This window comes from Nycticebus coucang, chromosome 18 (assembly GCF_027406575.1).
Source record: "Nycticebus coucang isolate mNycCou1 chromosome 18, mNycCou1.pri, whole genome shotgun sequence".
NCBI lineage: Eukaryota > Metazoa > Chordata > Mammalia > Primates > Lorisidae > Nycticebus > Nycticebus coucang.
The window spans coordinates 73,820,665-73,837,362 of NC_069797.1; the positions used below are offsets into that span (position 1 = coordinate 73,820,665).

General features: G+C 48.4%; 1 protein-coding gene, 1 non-coding gene and 1 pseudogene across 7 annotated transcripts in view; 1 reads left to right on the forward strand and 2 right to left on the reverse strand.

Annotated features, from left to right (window-relative positions):
- NUP85 (nucleoporin 85) overlaps positions 1-16,275 on the forward strand; it is a 37,654-nt gene extending 21,379 nt beyond the window's left edge. For 5 of the 6 annotated variants that reach the window (XM_053570939.1, XM_053570941.1, XM_053570940.1 and 2 more), the window contains 12 exons: positions 3,372-3,506; positions 3,610-3,732; positions 3,948-4,079; positions 4,288-4,394; positions 9,017-9,100; positions 9,247-9,312; positions 9,492-9,643; positions 10,453-10,570; positions 10,665-10,765; positions 14,929-15,080; positions 15,284-15,382; positions 16,101-16,275. In XM_053570939.1, the coding sequence (XP_053426914.1) occupies positions 3,372-3,506; positions 3,610-3,732; positions 3,948-4,079; positions 4,288-4,394; positions 9,017-9,100; positions 9,247-9,312; positions 9,492-9,643; positions 10,453-10,570; positions 10,665-10,765; positions 14,929-15,080; positions 15,284-15,382; positions 16,101-16,202 (1,371 nt within the window). In that variant the 3' untranslated portion in view covers positions 16,203-16,275. The remainder of the gene's footprint in view (positions 1-3,371; positions 3,507-3,609; positions 3,733-3,947; positions 4,080-4,287; positions 4,395-9,016; positions 9,101-9,246; positions 9,313-9,491; positions 9,644-10,452; positions 10,571-10,664; positions 10,766-14,928; positions 15,081-15,283; positions 15,383-16,100) is intronic. The other variant, XM_053570944.1, reaches the window with a different exon arrangement.
- On the reverse strand, positions 4,401-8,377 carry LOC128570190 (MARCKS-related protein-like; annotated as a pseudogene).
- Positions 13,871-13,974, reverse strand: LOC128571382 (U6 spliceosomal RNA). Its single transcript, XR_008375809.1, has one exon. It is a non-coding gene; the product is annotated as a U6 spliceosomal RNA (small nuclear RNA).
- Positions 16,276-16,698: the final 423 nt, after the last annotated feature.

Consider the following 16,698-nt stretch of genomic DNA (forward strand, 5'->3'; position numbering starts at 1 on the left):
TCCCTGGATTTTAGAATTGTTATCAATTTGTTTTACTAATCTTTCAGGCAGCCATCTGGCTGCATTTTTTTTGGTATCAAATAGGCATACGGATCCTCAGCCCCAGATAAGAACTGGGTCTGGGCCGTTCTATTTTGAGGTGAGTGGATCCTTCTATAGGACTGTGGCATAATTGTTATTTGTTTCTGGGTGCCAAAGGCGGTCAGCGGCAGACTTGCTCTGGGCATCCATATTTAAAAAATTAAGGACAAATAGGGCATGATGAAGAATGTTTCTTGGGGATCCTTTCGTGGGGTATAATTCTCCCTTTTTTAATTTGTGAAAGGTATTTTTTTTTTTTTTTTGTAGAGACAGAGTCTCACTGTACCACCCTCGGTAGAGTGCCGTGGCATCACACAGCTCACAGCAACCTCCAACTCCTGGGCTTATGCGATTCTCTTGCCTCAGCCTCCCGAGCAGCTGGGACTACAGGCACCCACCACAACGCCTGGCTATTTTTTTGTTGCCGTTTGGCCGGGGCTGGGTCCGAACCCGCCACCCTTGGCATATGGGGCTGGCGCCCTACTCACTGAGCCACAGGCGCTGCCCTGTGAAAGGTATTTTTAAGGGTTTGATGAGCACGTTCAACGATGCCCTGTCGAATGTTGGCCAAGGAGGTAGTTGCCAATCCCTTGGGAGGGAGCTTTTTCCATGCTTTGAGGGCAGCATTCTGTATTTGGGCCAGGAGGCCGGGGGAAAATTTAGCTCGTATAATGTTAGTATCATAGGGACTACGTCCCATGAGTTTATCCCTAGTCCATTTCTTGGAGGTTTTATGACGGGCTGCTGTTTCTTTACAGTTATCAGCATATTCAGTTCTCCAGAGGACATAGTCGCCTCCAGGCAGGGTGGCACGGGTTATAAAGAACCAGTCATTTGGGGTGAGCCACCGCTCTCTCAGAGATTCAACTATAGATATAGTGAAAGGGGCTGTGGGGCTATAGAGGGACACAGCAGTTTTTAATTCTTTAACATGCTTGAAATTCAAGCGACGATACTGCTGATTGGCAGTTTCAGCTTTTTCAGCATCTGAGTCGGAGGCCTCGTGGTCATTATCCGAGGCATCATCTGCCGAGGGGTGTTCGTCCCCATCAGAGGGAGGTTTTGGTCCTGATTCTGAAGGGGGATCCCCTTTTATCTTAGTTACAGGAAAGGCGTGCAGCGCCTTTAAAGGTTTTTGTTTTGAGCTATGTTTATGAAATGTTGGGGTGAGAGGAGGGGGGATTTTTAGCTCCAATTCTAAAGCACGTAACTCTTGAATGAGTTTTTTTTTTTTTGTTTTTTTTTTTTAATTTGGCCAGGGCTGGGTTTGAACCCGCCACCTCCGGCATGTGGGACCGGCGCCCTACCCGCTGAGCCACAGGCCCCGCCCTCTTGAATGAGTTTTAAATGTTCCTTCCTTATTTGGAGTAAGTCCTTAAGGGAGGAGATCTCTTGACATAATTTGCGTTTGACATTTTTTTTTTTTTTTTTTTTTTGTAGAGACAGAGTCTCACTTTATGCCCTCGGTAGAGTGCCATGGCTTCACACAGCTCACAGCAACCTCCAACTCCTGGGCTTAAGCGATTCTCTTGCCTCAGCCTCCCGAGTAGCTGGGACTACAGGCACCCGCCACAACGCCCGGCTATTTTTTGGTTGCAGTTTGGCCGGGGCCGGGTTTGAACCCGCCACCCTTGGCATATGGGGCCGGCGCCCTACCGACTGAGCCACAGGCGCCGCCCTGCGTTTGACATTTTCAATTGGAGTGTCTACGCCTAGAATCGGAGCACAAAATGGAGGGGCAGAAGCATAGGAAGGGGGATGATTTAGGATGGAAGGGAAGGGAGGCCAGTCAGAATTGTGATACTTAGCGGCTTCCTTTTCTCAAGTGGCCGTTTCTTTGGGGGAGAGGAAATCGGGAGGGGGCTCCTCGAGGGAGGGGTATAGGGAGTTAACAGGAGGTTTGGGAGGTTCAGGATCAGGGGGAGTGTCAGGCTCAGGCATAGGAACAGAAACAGAAGGGCAGGCTGAGGGTGGTCTGGAGTGTTCTTTAAGCGCCTTTTCTCCTTCTTTAACAACTTCTTGGATATCAGGCCATTGGTTGTAAGTTTTTAAAATTTCATAGATCAAATTCCAGTAGGAAAATGCCTGAACCGGGATTTTTTCGGGGCCGAATGTTCTATAATAATCTTTTAGAGAATCACCGACTCTAGTCCATCTCAGAACATCAATAGTGCCTTCTTGGGGGAACCAAGGACAGATATCACCAATAAAAACAAAAAATTTATAGAGATCTTTTTTCTTTACCCGAATTCCTCGTGTCTTGAGGAACTCCTTGAGTCCCTGAATAAACAATTCATGTTTACTTAACGTTTGTCCCATAAACTCGTTGCTTTCTCTTACCTTGACGGATCAGACTCACAGGTGGGCAATTTTGCGGCGATCGCGGTGCGGATCTTCACTCATGTCCTTCTTGTGGCGCGGCGATCACAGTGCAGATTTTCACTCACAACCTTCGTGTTGCGGCAATCCAATGATAAGGGTACCCTTACTGGCAGCAACGTTCCGTGACACCCCCGTACCCTTGCCCCACGTTTGGGCACCAATTGCCCCGGCCCGCGGGGAATTCAATGGGGACCTGGGAAACAAAGGGGTCAGTTGAATGAGGGGACAAGAGACACGAAAGAATGAGAGCAAGTCAAGAGTCTGATCAAGCTCCATCGAGTTTATTTTTCAGCTGGGCTTATAAGCACACAAACGAGGAAGTAACTAAGGGCTATTCCTAACAGGGCGGGGAGGGGGCTAGTTTCTGGAAAATTACTAGGAGAAGGACCCTAAGGCGGGGGTTGCATTTTTGAGGAGATACGCAAGGGGAAAGTACCATTGCTGTTTACGGTTGAATTCCTGAGAATAGTTTGCTCGTAAAATCAAGATAGCAAGGGGCATTTTTGTGATATATTTTGGCTCCCGGCACAGGTTGGCCTCAGCACCTGTGGCTGAAGCAGCTAAGGCGCCAGCCACATACACCTGAGCTGCCATGTTCGAATCCAGCCTGGGGCCCGCCAAACAACGATAGGTGCAACCAAATAAAAAAAAAAAAGGGCGTTGTGGCAGGTAGCTGTAGTCCCAGCTACTTGGGAGGCAGAGGCAAGAGAACTGCTTGAGCCCAGGAGTTGGAGGTTGCTGTGAGCTGTGATGTCACAGCGCTCTACCCAGGGCGACAGCTTGAGGCTCTGTCTCAAAAAAAAAAAAAAAAAAAAGAAAAGAAAGCACCGGTTGAAGGGGACTGGCCTTCCCACCCCTTGGCTGGACTGGGCCTCTTACCAACATCTTGGTCCTGGATTTCCTTCTAGGTGACCGTCTTGGTGCTGCAGGGCCGGCTTGACGAGGCCCGACAGATGCTCTCCAAGGAAGCTGACACCAGCCCCACGTCTGCAAGCATGTGCCGAATCTTGGGGGACCTGATGAGGACAATGCCTATTCTCAGTGTATATGGCAGCAGCCTCATTCTGCTCAGTCTGGGGGATGGGTAATATGGTAAGCAAAGGATTTGGGTGGAATGGTGTCTTCATGGCTAATCTTTCCCCTTAGCCTGGCAACACTCAGACACTCACAGAGCTGGAGCTGAAGTGGCAGCATTGGCATGAGGAATGTGAGCGGCACCTCCAGGACGGCACATTTGCTGCCAGTCCTCACCTGGAGTCTCTCTGCAAGGTCTGTGGCCAGGTTGGCTTCCCTCTGGGGCTGTGGCACCCAACACAGCCATGGCAAGAGCTTGCTCTTCCTTGGACAGGGCTGTCACTGTGCTGTGAAGGAGAAAGAGGCTTCAGAGTCTAGTTGAAATCAATTGCCCTCACTGAGATCAGGAGTTCTAGAGAAGTTGCTCCTGAGAGGAGGACAGAGCTCAGCGAAAATATCTTTCTCCTTAGATTATGCTGGGAGATGAAGCTGCCTTGTTAGAGCAAAAGGAGCTGTTGAGTAACTGGTATCATTTCCTAGTGACTCGGCTTCTGTACTCTCATCCCACAGTAAAACCCATTGATCTGCACTTCTACGCCCAGGTGAGTGCCTTCCGTGTGAGGAGAGGAGGTGGCTCCCTGATGGGCTCCATATGTGGCTTCTTTGAATTGAACCTCCCAGGGGAAGAGGAAGGTCCTTTTTGAAGGAATCCACCACCCTTTTCCATGGTTCCCTATTCAGCAGCCCTGTCTGCCCCTCTGAGTCTCTGCTTCCAACCTGGGGATTCAGTGGGTCATCCCCTTTCCACAGTCCAGCTTGGACCTATTTCTGGGTGACGAGAGCAGCCCAGAACCCTTGGACAACATCTTGATGGCAGCCTTTGAGTTTGATATCCACCAAGTGATCAAGGAGTGCAGGTAGGACTCTCGTCCCACCACCACTTTAACTGCTGGTAAGTGTACAATTCAGCAGCATGAATACACAGTTCTGGAGGCTAGGAAGTCCAAGCAAGATCAAAGTGCTGGCAGGTTTGGTGTCTGCTGAGGGCTGCTCTTTGCTTCCACGGTGGCACCTTGAACACTGCCTCCTCATGTGATGGCAGACGGAAGGGCAGAAAGCGGACAAACTCCCTTCTTCAAGTCCCTTTATAGAAAGGCACCTAATCCTGTTGATGATAGAAGAGCCCTCATGACCTGATCACTCCTTAAAGGTCCCCACCTCTTGAAACTTATTACATTGGCACCAGGAGAATTTTGGAGAAAACACATTCAAATCAGCACCTGCTCCCCTACCTGGCCAGATGCGTGTAGATAGAGGCTTCACTGGATGAGTTTGAGGACTTTCTGGGGCTTGAGGGCTACTATATTTATAATTTTCCATTTCGTGGATATTGATTTAAAATAACATTGCAGAAAAAAAATAACATTGCAGGAAATGACTTTGATATTTACAATCTAGAAGACTCTAGCAGGCCTGTTTCTTTGCACCTTATGCATATGCACCATAAGGGACAGCACCTCCCAGCAAGCTCACTCCAGTGAGAAAGGGCTGCTGAACCACCAGGAATTTTCAGAATTTCCCACCCTCTCCCCAAAAGGGTGTTCTGTCATTGCACTGAACTTTCAGCAAGGCAAGAAAGAGTGTCAAACATTATTAATTGAGGTCACAGCAATTTGGGAGGCTGAGATAGGAGAATCTGTTAACCCCAGGAGTTCAAATCTAGCCTGGGCACCATAGCCAGACCTTATCTCTTTATCAACAGCAACAGGAAGAATATCCTTTTCCTACTGTGCAGCCTGGACAGTAGGTGTTGTATGGAAGAAAGTTGGGAATGGCCACAGGTGGGCTTTCTCAAATCTTGCTACCTGTTGCTCTTCTTTGGCCCTCCCGGCTTCAAAAAATTGATGCTTGATTTGGGGAGAAAAAGTTTAGTGTCAGTGTTCCTTTCACAAGGCTGTGAGTGGAATGGAGAGTCCTTGCCTGGAGACATAGATACACCATCATTGGCTTTGTTGGTGTATCTGCCTGTAGTTCTCAGGAACTGGCCTTCCTGAATCTGCTGTCTGATAACAGTGTTGAGTGCGTTCTATCAGGGCTTTTTTTTTTTTTTTTTTTTTTTTTGAGACAGAGCCTCAAGCTGTCGCCCTGGGTAGAGTGCCATGGAGTCACAGCTCACAGCAACCTCCAACTCCTGGGCTTTAGTGATTCTCTTGCCTCAGCCTCTGGAGTAGCTGGGACCACAGGTGCCCGCCACAATGCCTGGCTATTTTTTTTTTTTTTTAAAGGGACAACATTTATTCCTTTTGCAAATGTTACAGTAAAACCAGGTGGATGAGAATGGTTTTAGCAGTTAGGTGAAAATAAAAGTACAAATCTGGGGTTTTGGCCATTAAAAGTTATTTACAACATGGCAGCGCCTGTGGCTCAAGGAGTAGGGCGCCGGTCCCATATGTTGGAGGTGGCGGGTTCAAACCCAGCCCCGGCCAAAAACCACAAAAAAAAAAAAAGTTATTTACAACAATGGGAGGAAAAAAAGACAACAAGAAGTTGTTTCACATTACAGACCTTGCCCCCACACCCGCCCCAAAGCCTAATACTTGCTTTTCAAGTCAAAAAAGAGACACAGTTGATTCACAAGCTGGAGGTTTGAACTTGAGTAAGACATTTATAAAAACCTAGACAGAGCAGTGTCCTCCCCAGCCCAGGTGCCACTAGGCACAGCACAAGAGACTAAAAGCAGGGAAAGGCTGGACGCTCAAGGTTTGGGAGTGTAAGCACTCCAGTTCTGGCTCAGGGTTTTGGGGAACAGGGTAAACAAAATCTACTTGGAAAAGAACTGGGGAAGAAAACCAACAATTGCCTTCTCCAGGGGTAGGGCAGGGAGAGGGGGAAGGGCTAGGGACAGGAGCATTTCACATCACTAACTAACTTGGGAAGCTGTCAGGGACCATCTTCCACTGGCCTTAAGAGGATGACCAGATGGTTGATGGGAGAATCCACAGGAGGGAAAGGAGGAGCGGGAATGTGGCTGGGAGGGGCAACAGCCCCTTTCTGGGCACAGGAAGGCAGCCAGGGTGCCAGGTCCAGGCAGTGACCTCACAAGGACGGCAGTTTTTGCAGCTTAGAGACCACCCACCTGCCCCCACCCAGATTCTGCTCAGCGCTGGCTGATGTAGGGCCACTCTCCAGACCCCAGGGAGTGGACGGCTCTGCAGCCTGGGGCCCTGCCTCCTCTTCTGTGTCTCCTCCCTTGGAGGCAGCACTAGCCTCTGCCCCTTTGGCCTGGGACTCCTGGCTCTTGGGGGTGGCAACAGCCTTCCCTTCCTGGGCACTGCCCTCGTGGCTGCAGGCACCAATGTCCCCCTGCTCCTGCTCTTCCTCTGTGGGTGGGGAGGCACAAGGATCACCCCCATCCTCCTTCCGATTTCTCTTGAAGGACAGGCCGCTCAATTTGAAAGGCTTCTTGAAAGAGAATTTCTTCTTGGGGGTCTCCTTGTGGGGGGCCTCCCCCTTTGCCTCAGCTCCCTGACTAGGGGGTGCTGGCTGGATGGCATTGCTGGTCGCCCGGCTGCCTCATCTGTTCTGTTCACGGTGGGGCGATTCCTCTTCACCCTTGGGGGATAAGTCTCCATTGCTTTTCACGTTGCCATTCTCCTGTCCATTGGCCTTCACCGGGGAAGCAGCTGCTGCCTCTTTGGCGGTCACTTCACCCCTGGGAGCCTTGATGGCTGCCCTTGATGGGGGGGTCTGCTGGGGGGCGCCCGGAGCCACCCGGGCTCATGCCGCAGGGGATAGTTGAACAGGGTCGCCCGGCTGGAGGAGGGGTGCGGCTGGTGCGTGAGGGGGAGGAGTGTCGGGGGGAAACCAGCTGCACCCCCGCTTTGCAGCCGACCTGCTAGCTACGCCCGCCCCCGCTCCGTTCCGCGCCAGAATAACCCTGGTTTTTTTTTTTTTAGTTTTTGGCTGGGGCTGGGTGGTTTGAACCCACCACCTCTGGCATATGGGGCTGGGACCCTACTCCTTTCAGCCACAGGCACCGCCCATATTTTTTTATTGCAGTTTGGCCAGGGCCGTGTTCAAACCCACCACCCTCAGTATATGGGTCAGGCGCCCTACCTACTGAGCCACAGGTGCCGCCCAGGGCAGAATTTTTTTTTTTTTTTTGGCCGGGGCTAGGTTTGAACCCGCCACCTCTGGCATATGGGACCCGCGCCCTACTCCTTGAGCCACAGGCGCCGCCCTTGGACTGAGATTTTTTTTTTTTGCAGAGACAGAGTCTCACTTTATCACCCTCGGTAGAGTGCCCTGGCATCACACAGCTCACAGCAACCTCCATCTCCTGGGCTTAAGCGATTCTCTTGCCTCAGCCTCTCGAGTAGCTGGGAATACAGGCGCCTGTCACAACGCCCAGCTATTTTTTGGTTTGCAGTTCAGCTGGGGCCGGGTTTGAACCTGTCACCCTCGGTATATGGGGCCGGCGCCCTACTGACTGAGCCACAGGCGCCGCCCCTCAGGGCAGAATTTTTTTTTTATAAAATCCGATTTATTTATTATTATTTTTTTTTTGTAGAGACAGAGTCTCACTTTATGGCCCTCGGTAGAGTGCCGTGGCCTCACACAGCTCACAGCAACCTCCAACTCCTGGGCTTAAGCGATTCTCTTGTCTCAGCCTCCCGAGTAGCTGGGACTACAGGCGCCCGCCACAGCACCCGGCTATTTTTTTGTTGCAGTTTGGCCGGGGCTGGGCCTGAACCCGCCACCCTTGGCATATGGGGCCGGCGCCCTACCAGGGCAGAATTTTTTTAAGACTAATGTTCAATTGTGAATATAACCATATAGCAACATTTTCTTTATCCATTCATCCATCACAGTGGACATATTTCCAGTTCTTGGCTATCATGAATAATGACACAGTGACCGTGGGAGTGCAGATATCTGAGACGGTGTTTTGTTTTGTTTTTGAGACAGTCTTTTTGTCATCCTCAGTAGAGTGCTATGGCATCACAGCTCACAGCAATCTCAAAATTTGGTCCTTAAGTGATTCTCTTGCCTCGGCCTCCAAAGTAGCTGGGAGTACAGGTGCCTGCCACAACACCCGGCTAGTTTTTTTTAAGAGACGAGGTCTTGCTCTGGCTCAGTCTGGTCTCAAAGTGGTGAGCCTGGCAATCTATCCACCTTAGCCTCTCAGAGTGGTGGGATTACAGGTGCGAGCTATATTGTCTGGCTGAGATAGTGATCTTATTTCCCACAGGTGAGACTGCTTTAATATTCTGAAGATCTTCCATACTGTTTTCCAGAATGTCTGCACCAATTTACACCCCCACTAACAGTGTACAAAGGTCGCCTTTTCTCCACACCCTCAGCAACATATGCTATCTTTTGACATTTTGGTAGTAGCCACCCTAACAGATCTGCAGTGATATCACTCCCATCTTTTTGAAGCACAGGACGTGTGTGGGGTTCCTGCTCACGGCCTGCTGGTGTGGAACCTGGTCTCTGCCCCTGACTCTCCTTCTTACCTTGGTGTCTGAATCTGCAGCATAGCCCTGAGCAACTGGTGGTTTGTGGCCCATCTGACAGACCTGCTGTACCACTGCAGGCTCCTCCAAGCCCACAACCTCTAGTAAGTAGCCAAGTTCTCCTCTCCCCATCACCAAGTTCTCAAAGGTGGGGGTGAACCAAATGCCTGGGAGGGACGTTGGGTTGAGGAAGGGGGCCATTGAGTGGACGTGGCCAGCAGTCTTGGTCTTATGTTGCATTTTATTCTAGTTTTGGTTCCAACATGAGAGAATTCCTCCTGCTGGAATATGCCTCAGGACTGTTTGCTCATCACAGGTAGGAAGATCCCTATGAGTATGGGTATGCTGGGGTGCCATTTGAGTTTGGACTGTTCTTCTGGTTCCTCATGTTACAGAGGGGCCAAGGAGGAGGAGCCTTAGGTACCTGGCCCCAGAGCCCCAGGGTGACACCTGGGCTCACCATCCCTCATGTGTGTCCTCCTCGGCCACCTGTAGCCTGTGGCAGCTGGGTGTGGATTATTTTGATTATTGCCCTGAGCTGGGCCGAGTTTCCTTGGAGCTGCACATTGAGCGGATCCCTCTGAACACCGAACAGAAAGCCCTCAAGGTGCTGCGGATTTGTGAGCAGCGGCAGATGACTGAACAAGGTGAGCTGGCCCTCTTCCCAGCCTATCTTCTGTAGGATATGAGAGTCAGGGAGCCCTGAGGCCACATTCTTGCCACCTCCTCACCAGCCACACTGGAGAGGCAGGTGGTGGATGTGAGCAGGTAAACCTGATGGGACAGCTGTCAGGGAGAGACAAGAGAACATGGGATCTATTAGGACCAAGAGGAGATCTAGCATGTTAGATCACTAACATGATCACTTTTAGAAAAGGCCCCAGGTCACTTCCTCTATTTCCTTCGCAAGGTCAGGTTTGGAGTCAGTGCTGAGTGCCCCTGTCCCACAGGATGGCTATTGAAGGCTAAGCCTGACTCTGAGGAGAAGCAGTACTAGTGGTGGCTCTAGAAGAGCACAGGGAGAGGAACAAGGATGGACCAGTCTGCCCCTTCTGCTTCACTGTCAAATGATAAAAACCTGAGCTATGATTGCCTAGTGGCAGTCACATGTTTTGACCATCTCTGAAAGCATACGATGTTCAAGACCTAAAGGAGGATGAGGTTTTAGACATCGAGGCAGATAATGGAGGAGCCAGTATGTGGGGAGAAACAAAAATATTTTTGTGGAAAAAAAAAAAAATGTTGTCACCCTTGCAATCACATCTGGCCATATAGCCAGTCCCACTGTGCTGGGTCATGACACAGTTAGCAGAGCCCAAATGCCACTAATTCTGCTTACCTAGCTGTGTTTAGAGCCCATGGAGAGGCTGTGGGAAGGTCTATCCTAACCTTGCAGGGCTCAGGAATGGTTATTTGTGAGGTGAAGAGTTCACCTTTTCTCTTTTTCCCTGCAAAGTTCGTAGCATTTGTAAGATCTTAGCCATGAAAGCTGTCCACAACAATCGCCTGGGTTCTGCCCTCTCTTGGAGCATCCGTGCTAAAGATGCTGCTTTTGCCACCCTTGTGTCAGATAGGTGGGTGCTGTGCATGCTGGTTTTCTGGGGTTTGGGAGGTTGAGGAAGTGGGCTTGGGACTGCTGCTCTGATCTCCTCTGGACCTGGGCTGCAGGTTCCTCAGGGACTACTGTGAGCGAGGCTGCTTTTCTGATTTGGACCTCATTGACAACTTGGGGCCAGCCATGATGCTCAGTGACCGACTCACTTTCCTGGGTGAGTTTCTCTGAGTTCTGTCTCCTGGACCTTTGGTATAAGTGAACAGTTGTAGAGATTGGAGGGGTCATCCTAGACTTCTCCAAGTGTTTCCTTCCTGTTCAATCCAAAATCCAAACTATATAGACTCTAATGTCCCAGACTTTGCACAGTTTTAGGTAACATTTTATTTTCCAGTATTTTCAAACTTAGAGAAATAATGCAAAAATAGTATAAAGAATAAGGAGCTCCCATATACATTTGGCCCCTTATGCCTGAGGGTTCTGCATCTGTGGAATCAACCAACTGAATGGTTGGTTGCATCTGTACTGAGCATGTAGACTTTTGTTTTTTTTGAGTTTCACCGTGCTGTCCAGGCTAGATGCAGTACAGTGGCGGTTCACAGGCTCAATCATGGTGTACTGCACAGCTCCAACTCCAGGGCTCTAGTGTCTCCTTGCCACAGCCTCCCAAGTAGCTGGCACTACAGCTACCTGTGGCTTTAGACTTTTTCTCTTCTCATTATTCCCTAAGCAATACAGTGTAACAGCTATTTACTTAGTATTTATATCATATTGTATTATGCGTAATATGAAAATGATTTAAAGTACATGGGAGGATCTGGGTAGGTTCTATACAAAGGCTCCCTCATTTATATAAGAGATGGAGTATCTTTGGATTTTGGTATCCACAGGGTTCCTGGAATCAGTGCCACGTGGTATTAAGGGATGAGTTACTTTACATTTTGCCTTGTTTTATTCTTTATTCAGTCAGTCAGTAAATTTTTTTGTTGTTTAATTTTGGGGTTAATATAAGGGTACAGGCATTTAGGATACATTGTTAGCATTTGTTAGGTAAAGTCTTGAGTTGTAGTACCCTTACATTGTACTTGTTAGGTGAGAGCCTGCCGAATCCCCTTGTCTCTCCCCCAACTACCTTGAATTTAATTTTTTTTTTTTTTTTTTTTGAGATAAGAGTCTTACTTTGTCACCCTCAGTAGAGTGCTGTGATCTCACAGCAACCTCAAACTCTTGGGTTCAAGCGATTCTCTTGCTTCAGTCTCCTGAGTAGCTGGGACTACAGACACGCACCAGAATACCTGGCTATTTTTAGAGACCAAGTCTCACTCTTTGCTCAGGCTGGTCTCAAACCCATTAGCTCAGGGAATCCACCCACCTTTGCCTCCCAGAGTGCTAGACATGAGCCACTGTGTTCAGCCTCTCCCCCATTGAATTTAGTTGTGTTTTTCTCTCGTGTAAGCCTGTAGTTGTTCTACAAGTTTCATAATAGTATTGAGTACATTGGATGCTTGCTTTTCTATTTTTGTGGCACTTCATTAGAAGGATGTTTTCTAAATTCATCCAGATAAACACAAAAGATGTAAAGTCTCCATCTTTCTTTATGGCTGAATAGTGCTCCATGGTGTACATATACTGCAGTTTATTAATCTATTCATGGGTTGATGGGCACTTAAGTTGTTTCCACATTTTTGGGATTGTGAATTGAGCTGTGATATAAACATTCTAGTACAAGCGTCTTTTTTTTTTTCCTTCTGGGTAGAAACCTAGTAATGGGATTGTAGAATCAAATGGAATGTGTACTTTAAGCTCTTTGAGAATTCTCTATACTTCTTTCCAAAAAGACTGTATTAATTTGCAATCTCACCAAAAGTGTGACAGTGTTCCCTTCTCTCTACACCTACCTGTGCCAGCATCTGCAGCTTTGGGACTCTGTGATACGGTCTAGTCTCACTGGGTATCTCAAGGTGGTTTTGATTTGCATTTCTCTGATGATGAGGGACAATGAGCATTTTTTTCATGTGTTTTCTGGCCATTCATCCATCATCTTGTGAGAAAGTTCTGTTCATGTCTCTTGCCCAATGATAAATGGGGGTTGATTTGTTTGAGTTCTTTGCAGATTCTGGTTTTTTAACCCTTTGTCAGATTCATAACAGGAGGGTATCTTCTCCCATTCTGAAGATTGTCCATTTGCTTTATTTGTGTACTTAGCTGGGCAGTTTTAGCTTGATCAGGTCCTATTTGTTATTGCTGCAATTACCAATGGAGCTTTCTTCTTTTCTTTTTTTTTTGAGACAGAGTCTCACTCCTGGTAGTGCCATGGCATCTTCGCTCATGGTAACCTCAAACTCTCTTGGGCTTGAGCAGTCCTCTTGCCTCAGCTTCCCTAGTAGCTGGGACTACAGGGCATGCATCATGACACCTGGCTGATTTTTCTATTTTCTTTTTCTTTTTTGAGACAGAGCCTCAAGTTGTTACCCTGGGTTGAGTGCCTTGGCGTCACAGCTCATAGCAACCTCCAACTCCTGGGCTCAAGCGAGTCTCCTGCCTCCGCCTCCCAAGTAGCTGGAACTACAGGCGCCTGCTACAATGCCTGGCTATTTTTGGTTGCACCCATCATTGTTGTTTGGCAGGCCCAGGCTGGATTTGAACCTGCCAGCTCAGGTGTATGTGGCTGGCGCCTTAGCCGCTTAAACCACAGGTGCCAAGCCGGCTATTTTTTTTTTTTGGTTGTAGTTATCATTGTTGTTTGGCAGGCCTGGGCTGGATTTGAACCCGCCAGCTCTGGTGTATGTGGCTGGCACCTTAGCTGCTTGAGCTACAGGTGCCGAGCCATGATTTTTCTATTTTTAGTAGAGACAGGGTCTCGCTATTGCTCAGGCTGGTCTCAAATTCCCAGGCTCAAGCAATCCACCTACACCTGCCTCCCAGAGTGCTAGGATTACAGGCAAGAGCTACTGTGCTGGGTCCCAATGAGTCATCTTCATACTTTTTTTTTTTTTTTTTTTTAAGACAGGGTCTCTCACTTTGTTGCCCCTAGTAGAGTACTGTGGCATCACAGCTAACAGCAACCTTAAACTCTTGGGCTCAAGGGATTCTTTTGCCTCAGCCTCTCTAGTAGCTGGGACTACACTGCCTGCCGCAACACCTGGCTATTTTTAGGGATGAGGTCTCGCTGTAGCTTAGGCTGGTCTTGAACTCCTGAGCTCAGGTAATCCACCTGCCTCAACCTCCCAGAGTACTAGGATTACTGGCGTTGAGCCACTGTGCCTGGCATTTATAAAATCTTTGTGAAGGCCAATATTGTTAACAGTTTTCCCACTAGAGTAAAAATGCAGAATGTTTCATGAATTTGTGTGTCATCCTTGTGCAGGGGGCTATGCCAGTCTCTGTATGTTCCAATTTTAGTGTATGTGCTGTCAAAGCAAGTACAGTCAGTTCTTTAGGTATCAATTTGGGAGTAAGTTGGAGAATTTTTCCCTTTTCTTTTTAAATACTTGAGTTTTTGGTTCCTAAAAATAATAGTTATTGGGCAGCTCCTCTGGCTCAAAGGAGTGGGGTGCTGGCCCCATGTGCCAGAGGTGGTGGGTTCAAACCCAGCCCCGGCCAAAACTGTAAAAAAAAAAAAAAAAAAAAAGGCTCCGTGCCTGTGGTTCAAGCGGCTAAGGCGCCAGCCACATACACCTGAGCTGGTGGGTTCGAATCCTGCCCGGGCCTGCCCAACAATGATGATGGCTGCAACCAAAAAAAAAAAACCCAGACAGGCGTTGAGGTGGGCACCTGTAGTCCCAGCTCCTTGGGAGGCGGAGGCAGGAGAATAGCTTCAGCCTAGGAGTTTGAGGTTGCTGTGAGCTGTGATGCCACAGCACTCTACCCAGGGCGACAGCTTGAAGCTCTGTCTTAAAAAAAAAAAAAAATCAAAATCAGGAAACCCACCATTGATATAATACTCAATCCATAATTCTGATTACATCAGCTGTCTCAATAATGTCCTTGTCCTCTGTTGTGTCCAGGGATCTAGAATTTCATTGTTATGTCTGCCTCCATCTTTTGTGTTCTGTTTTTGAAGACAAAGTCTCATTCTACGGGGCTAGAGGGCAGCATGATCATCATAGATCACAGCAGCCTCAAACTCCTGGGCTCAAGCAATCCTCCTGCCTCAACCTGAGTAGCTGGGACTGCAGGCACCCACCACCACCCAGACTAATTTTTTCTATTTTTTGTAGAGATGGGTTCTAACGTCCAGGGTGCTTGAATAGTCCTCCCAAAACACTGGGATTGCTGGTATCAGACACTACACCTGTCCCTGGGGGCCTTTTGTAGATTTCACTTGAGCCGTTTAGCACAATGTGGAGGTGAGTGACCCCATGCTTTCTTTGTTAATAGGGAAGTACCGTGAGTTCCACCGATTATACGGAGAGAAGCGTTTTGTTGATGCCGCTTCTCTTCTCCTGTCACTGATGACTTCTCAGATTGCCCCTCGCTCTTTCTGGATGACACTTCTAACGGATGCCCTGCCCCTTTTGGAACAGAAACAGGTAAAAGTTGAGTCAATGATGATTTTTTTCTACCTCCGTAATCCCTGTGGTGCTCAGTTGTGTAGCAGTTGCATATGTGTGCCTGTGTGCACATCCCCTGTAGCACCTTCTCTATACCCAGTGTTCACAACTTCTCTGAGCATGGGCCTGCACTCCAGGCCTTTGCTAGAGGGCAGCTGAGCAAAGCAGCGTCTCTTCTCCAGGTGATCTTTTCAGCAGATCAGACATATGAACTGATGCGGTGTCTGGAGGACTTGACATCACAAAGGCCAGAGCATGAACCTGATGCCCAGCAACTTCAGGTCTAACTTCTAGTTGATAATTCCACAGGGGGGAGACAGGGAGATGGGAATAGGCTCCTTCCCTTTCCCTCCTTACAAACTCATGCACCTTAGTTCTCCCTTAACTGACACACTACCTTTTAGAAAAAAATGGGCAATTCTAGGAATTTTTTTTTTGTGTGTGTGCTTTTTTTTTTTTTTTAAGCTGGGGCTGGGTTTGAACCCGCCACCTCTGGCATACGGGACTGGCGCCCTACTCCTTGAGCCACAGGCGCCGCCCGAAATTTTTTTTTTTTTTTTTTTTTTTGAGACAGTCTCACTTTGTCGTCCTCAGTAGAGTGCCCTAGTGTCACAGCTCACAGCAACCTCCAACTCCTGGGCTTAGGTGATTCTCTTGCCTCAGCCTCCCGAGTGGCTGGGACTACAGGTGCCTGCCAAAATGCCCAGCTATTTTTTATTGCAGTTGTCACTCCTGTTTAGTTGGCTAGGGCTGGCTTTGAATCCACCACCCTTGGTATATGGGGCCAGCGCCCTACCCACTGGTGCCACCCTTTTTATTTTCTGAGACAGACTCTCACTATGTCACCCTCAAGTGTATGTGGCTGGCGCCGTTACCACTGTGCTATGAATGCAGCCTGGGCCTGCCAAACAATGACAACTGGGTGCTGAGTCGATTCTAGGAACTTTAAAGAAGGAACCCTTCCTGCTGTGCCTCATGCTGGTTCTCTCTGCTTTGCAGGATGACGACATAGAGGCCACCAAGGTGGAAATGCTGAGACTTGCTCTTGCACGAAATCTTGCTCGGGCAATTATAAGAGAAGGCTCACTAGAACGTTCCTGAGAGTGCTGCTTTAGTATGGCATCTCTCTGGCAGTGTATATAGATTTTTAGAATAAATGTTCTCTTTTGCAAATATGAGTCTAGCCACAGATTTTACCAATGTCTACTCTGATCCTAAGGCAGAATAAGGATATGCTTGTTTTATGTTCTATTTGACGTGGGACCGTCTTCCTATGTCTGCTGAGAGAAGCCACCCAGAAGTTGTGCTATGTCTTCCTGCCTGTTGTTGTATATTTGAACAGGAACCCCTGATGGTTTGGCTTCTGAAATCTTGCTTCACCTCAGATTCATCTGGATCATTAATACTCTGTTGACATTTGATTACTATTTTTTTGTTTTGTTGTGTTTCTGAGACAGAGCCTCAAGCTATCGCCCTGGGTAGCGTGCCATGGTGTTAACAGCTCACAGCAACCTCCAGCTCTTGGGCTTAAGCAATTCTCTTGCGTCAGCCTCCCGAGTAGCTGGGACTTCAGGTACATACCACGACGCTGGGCTTT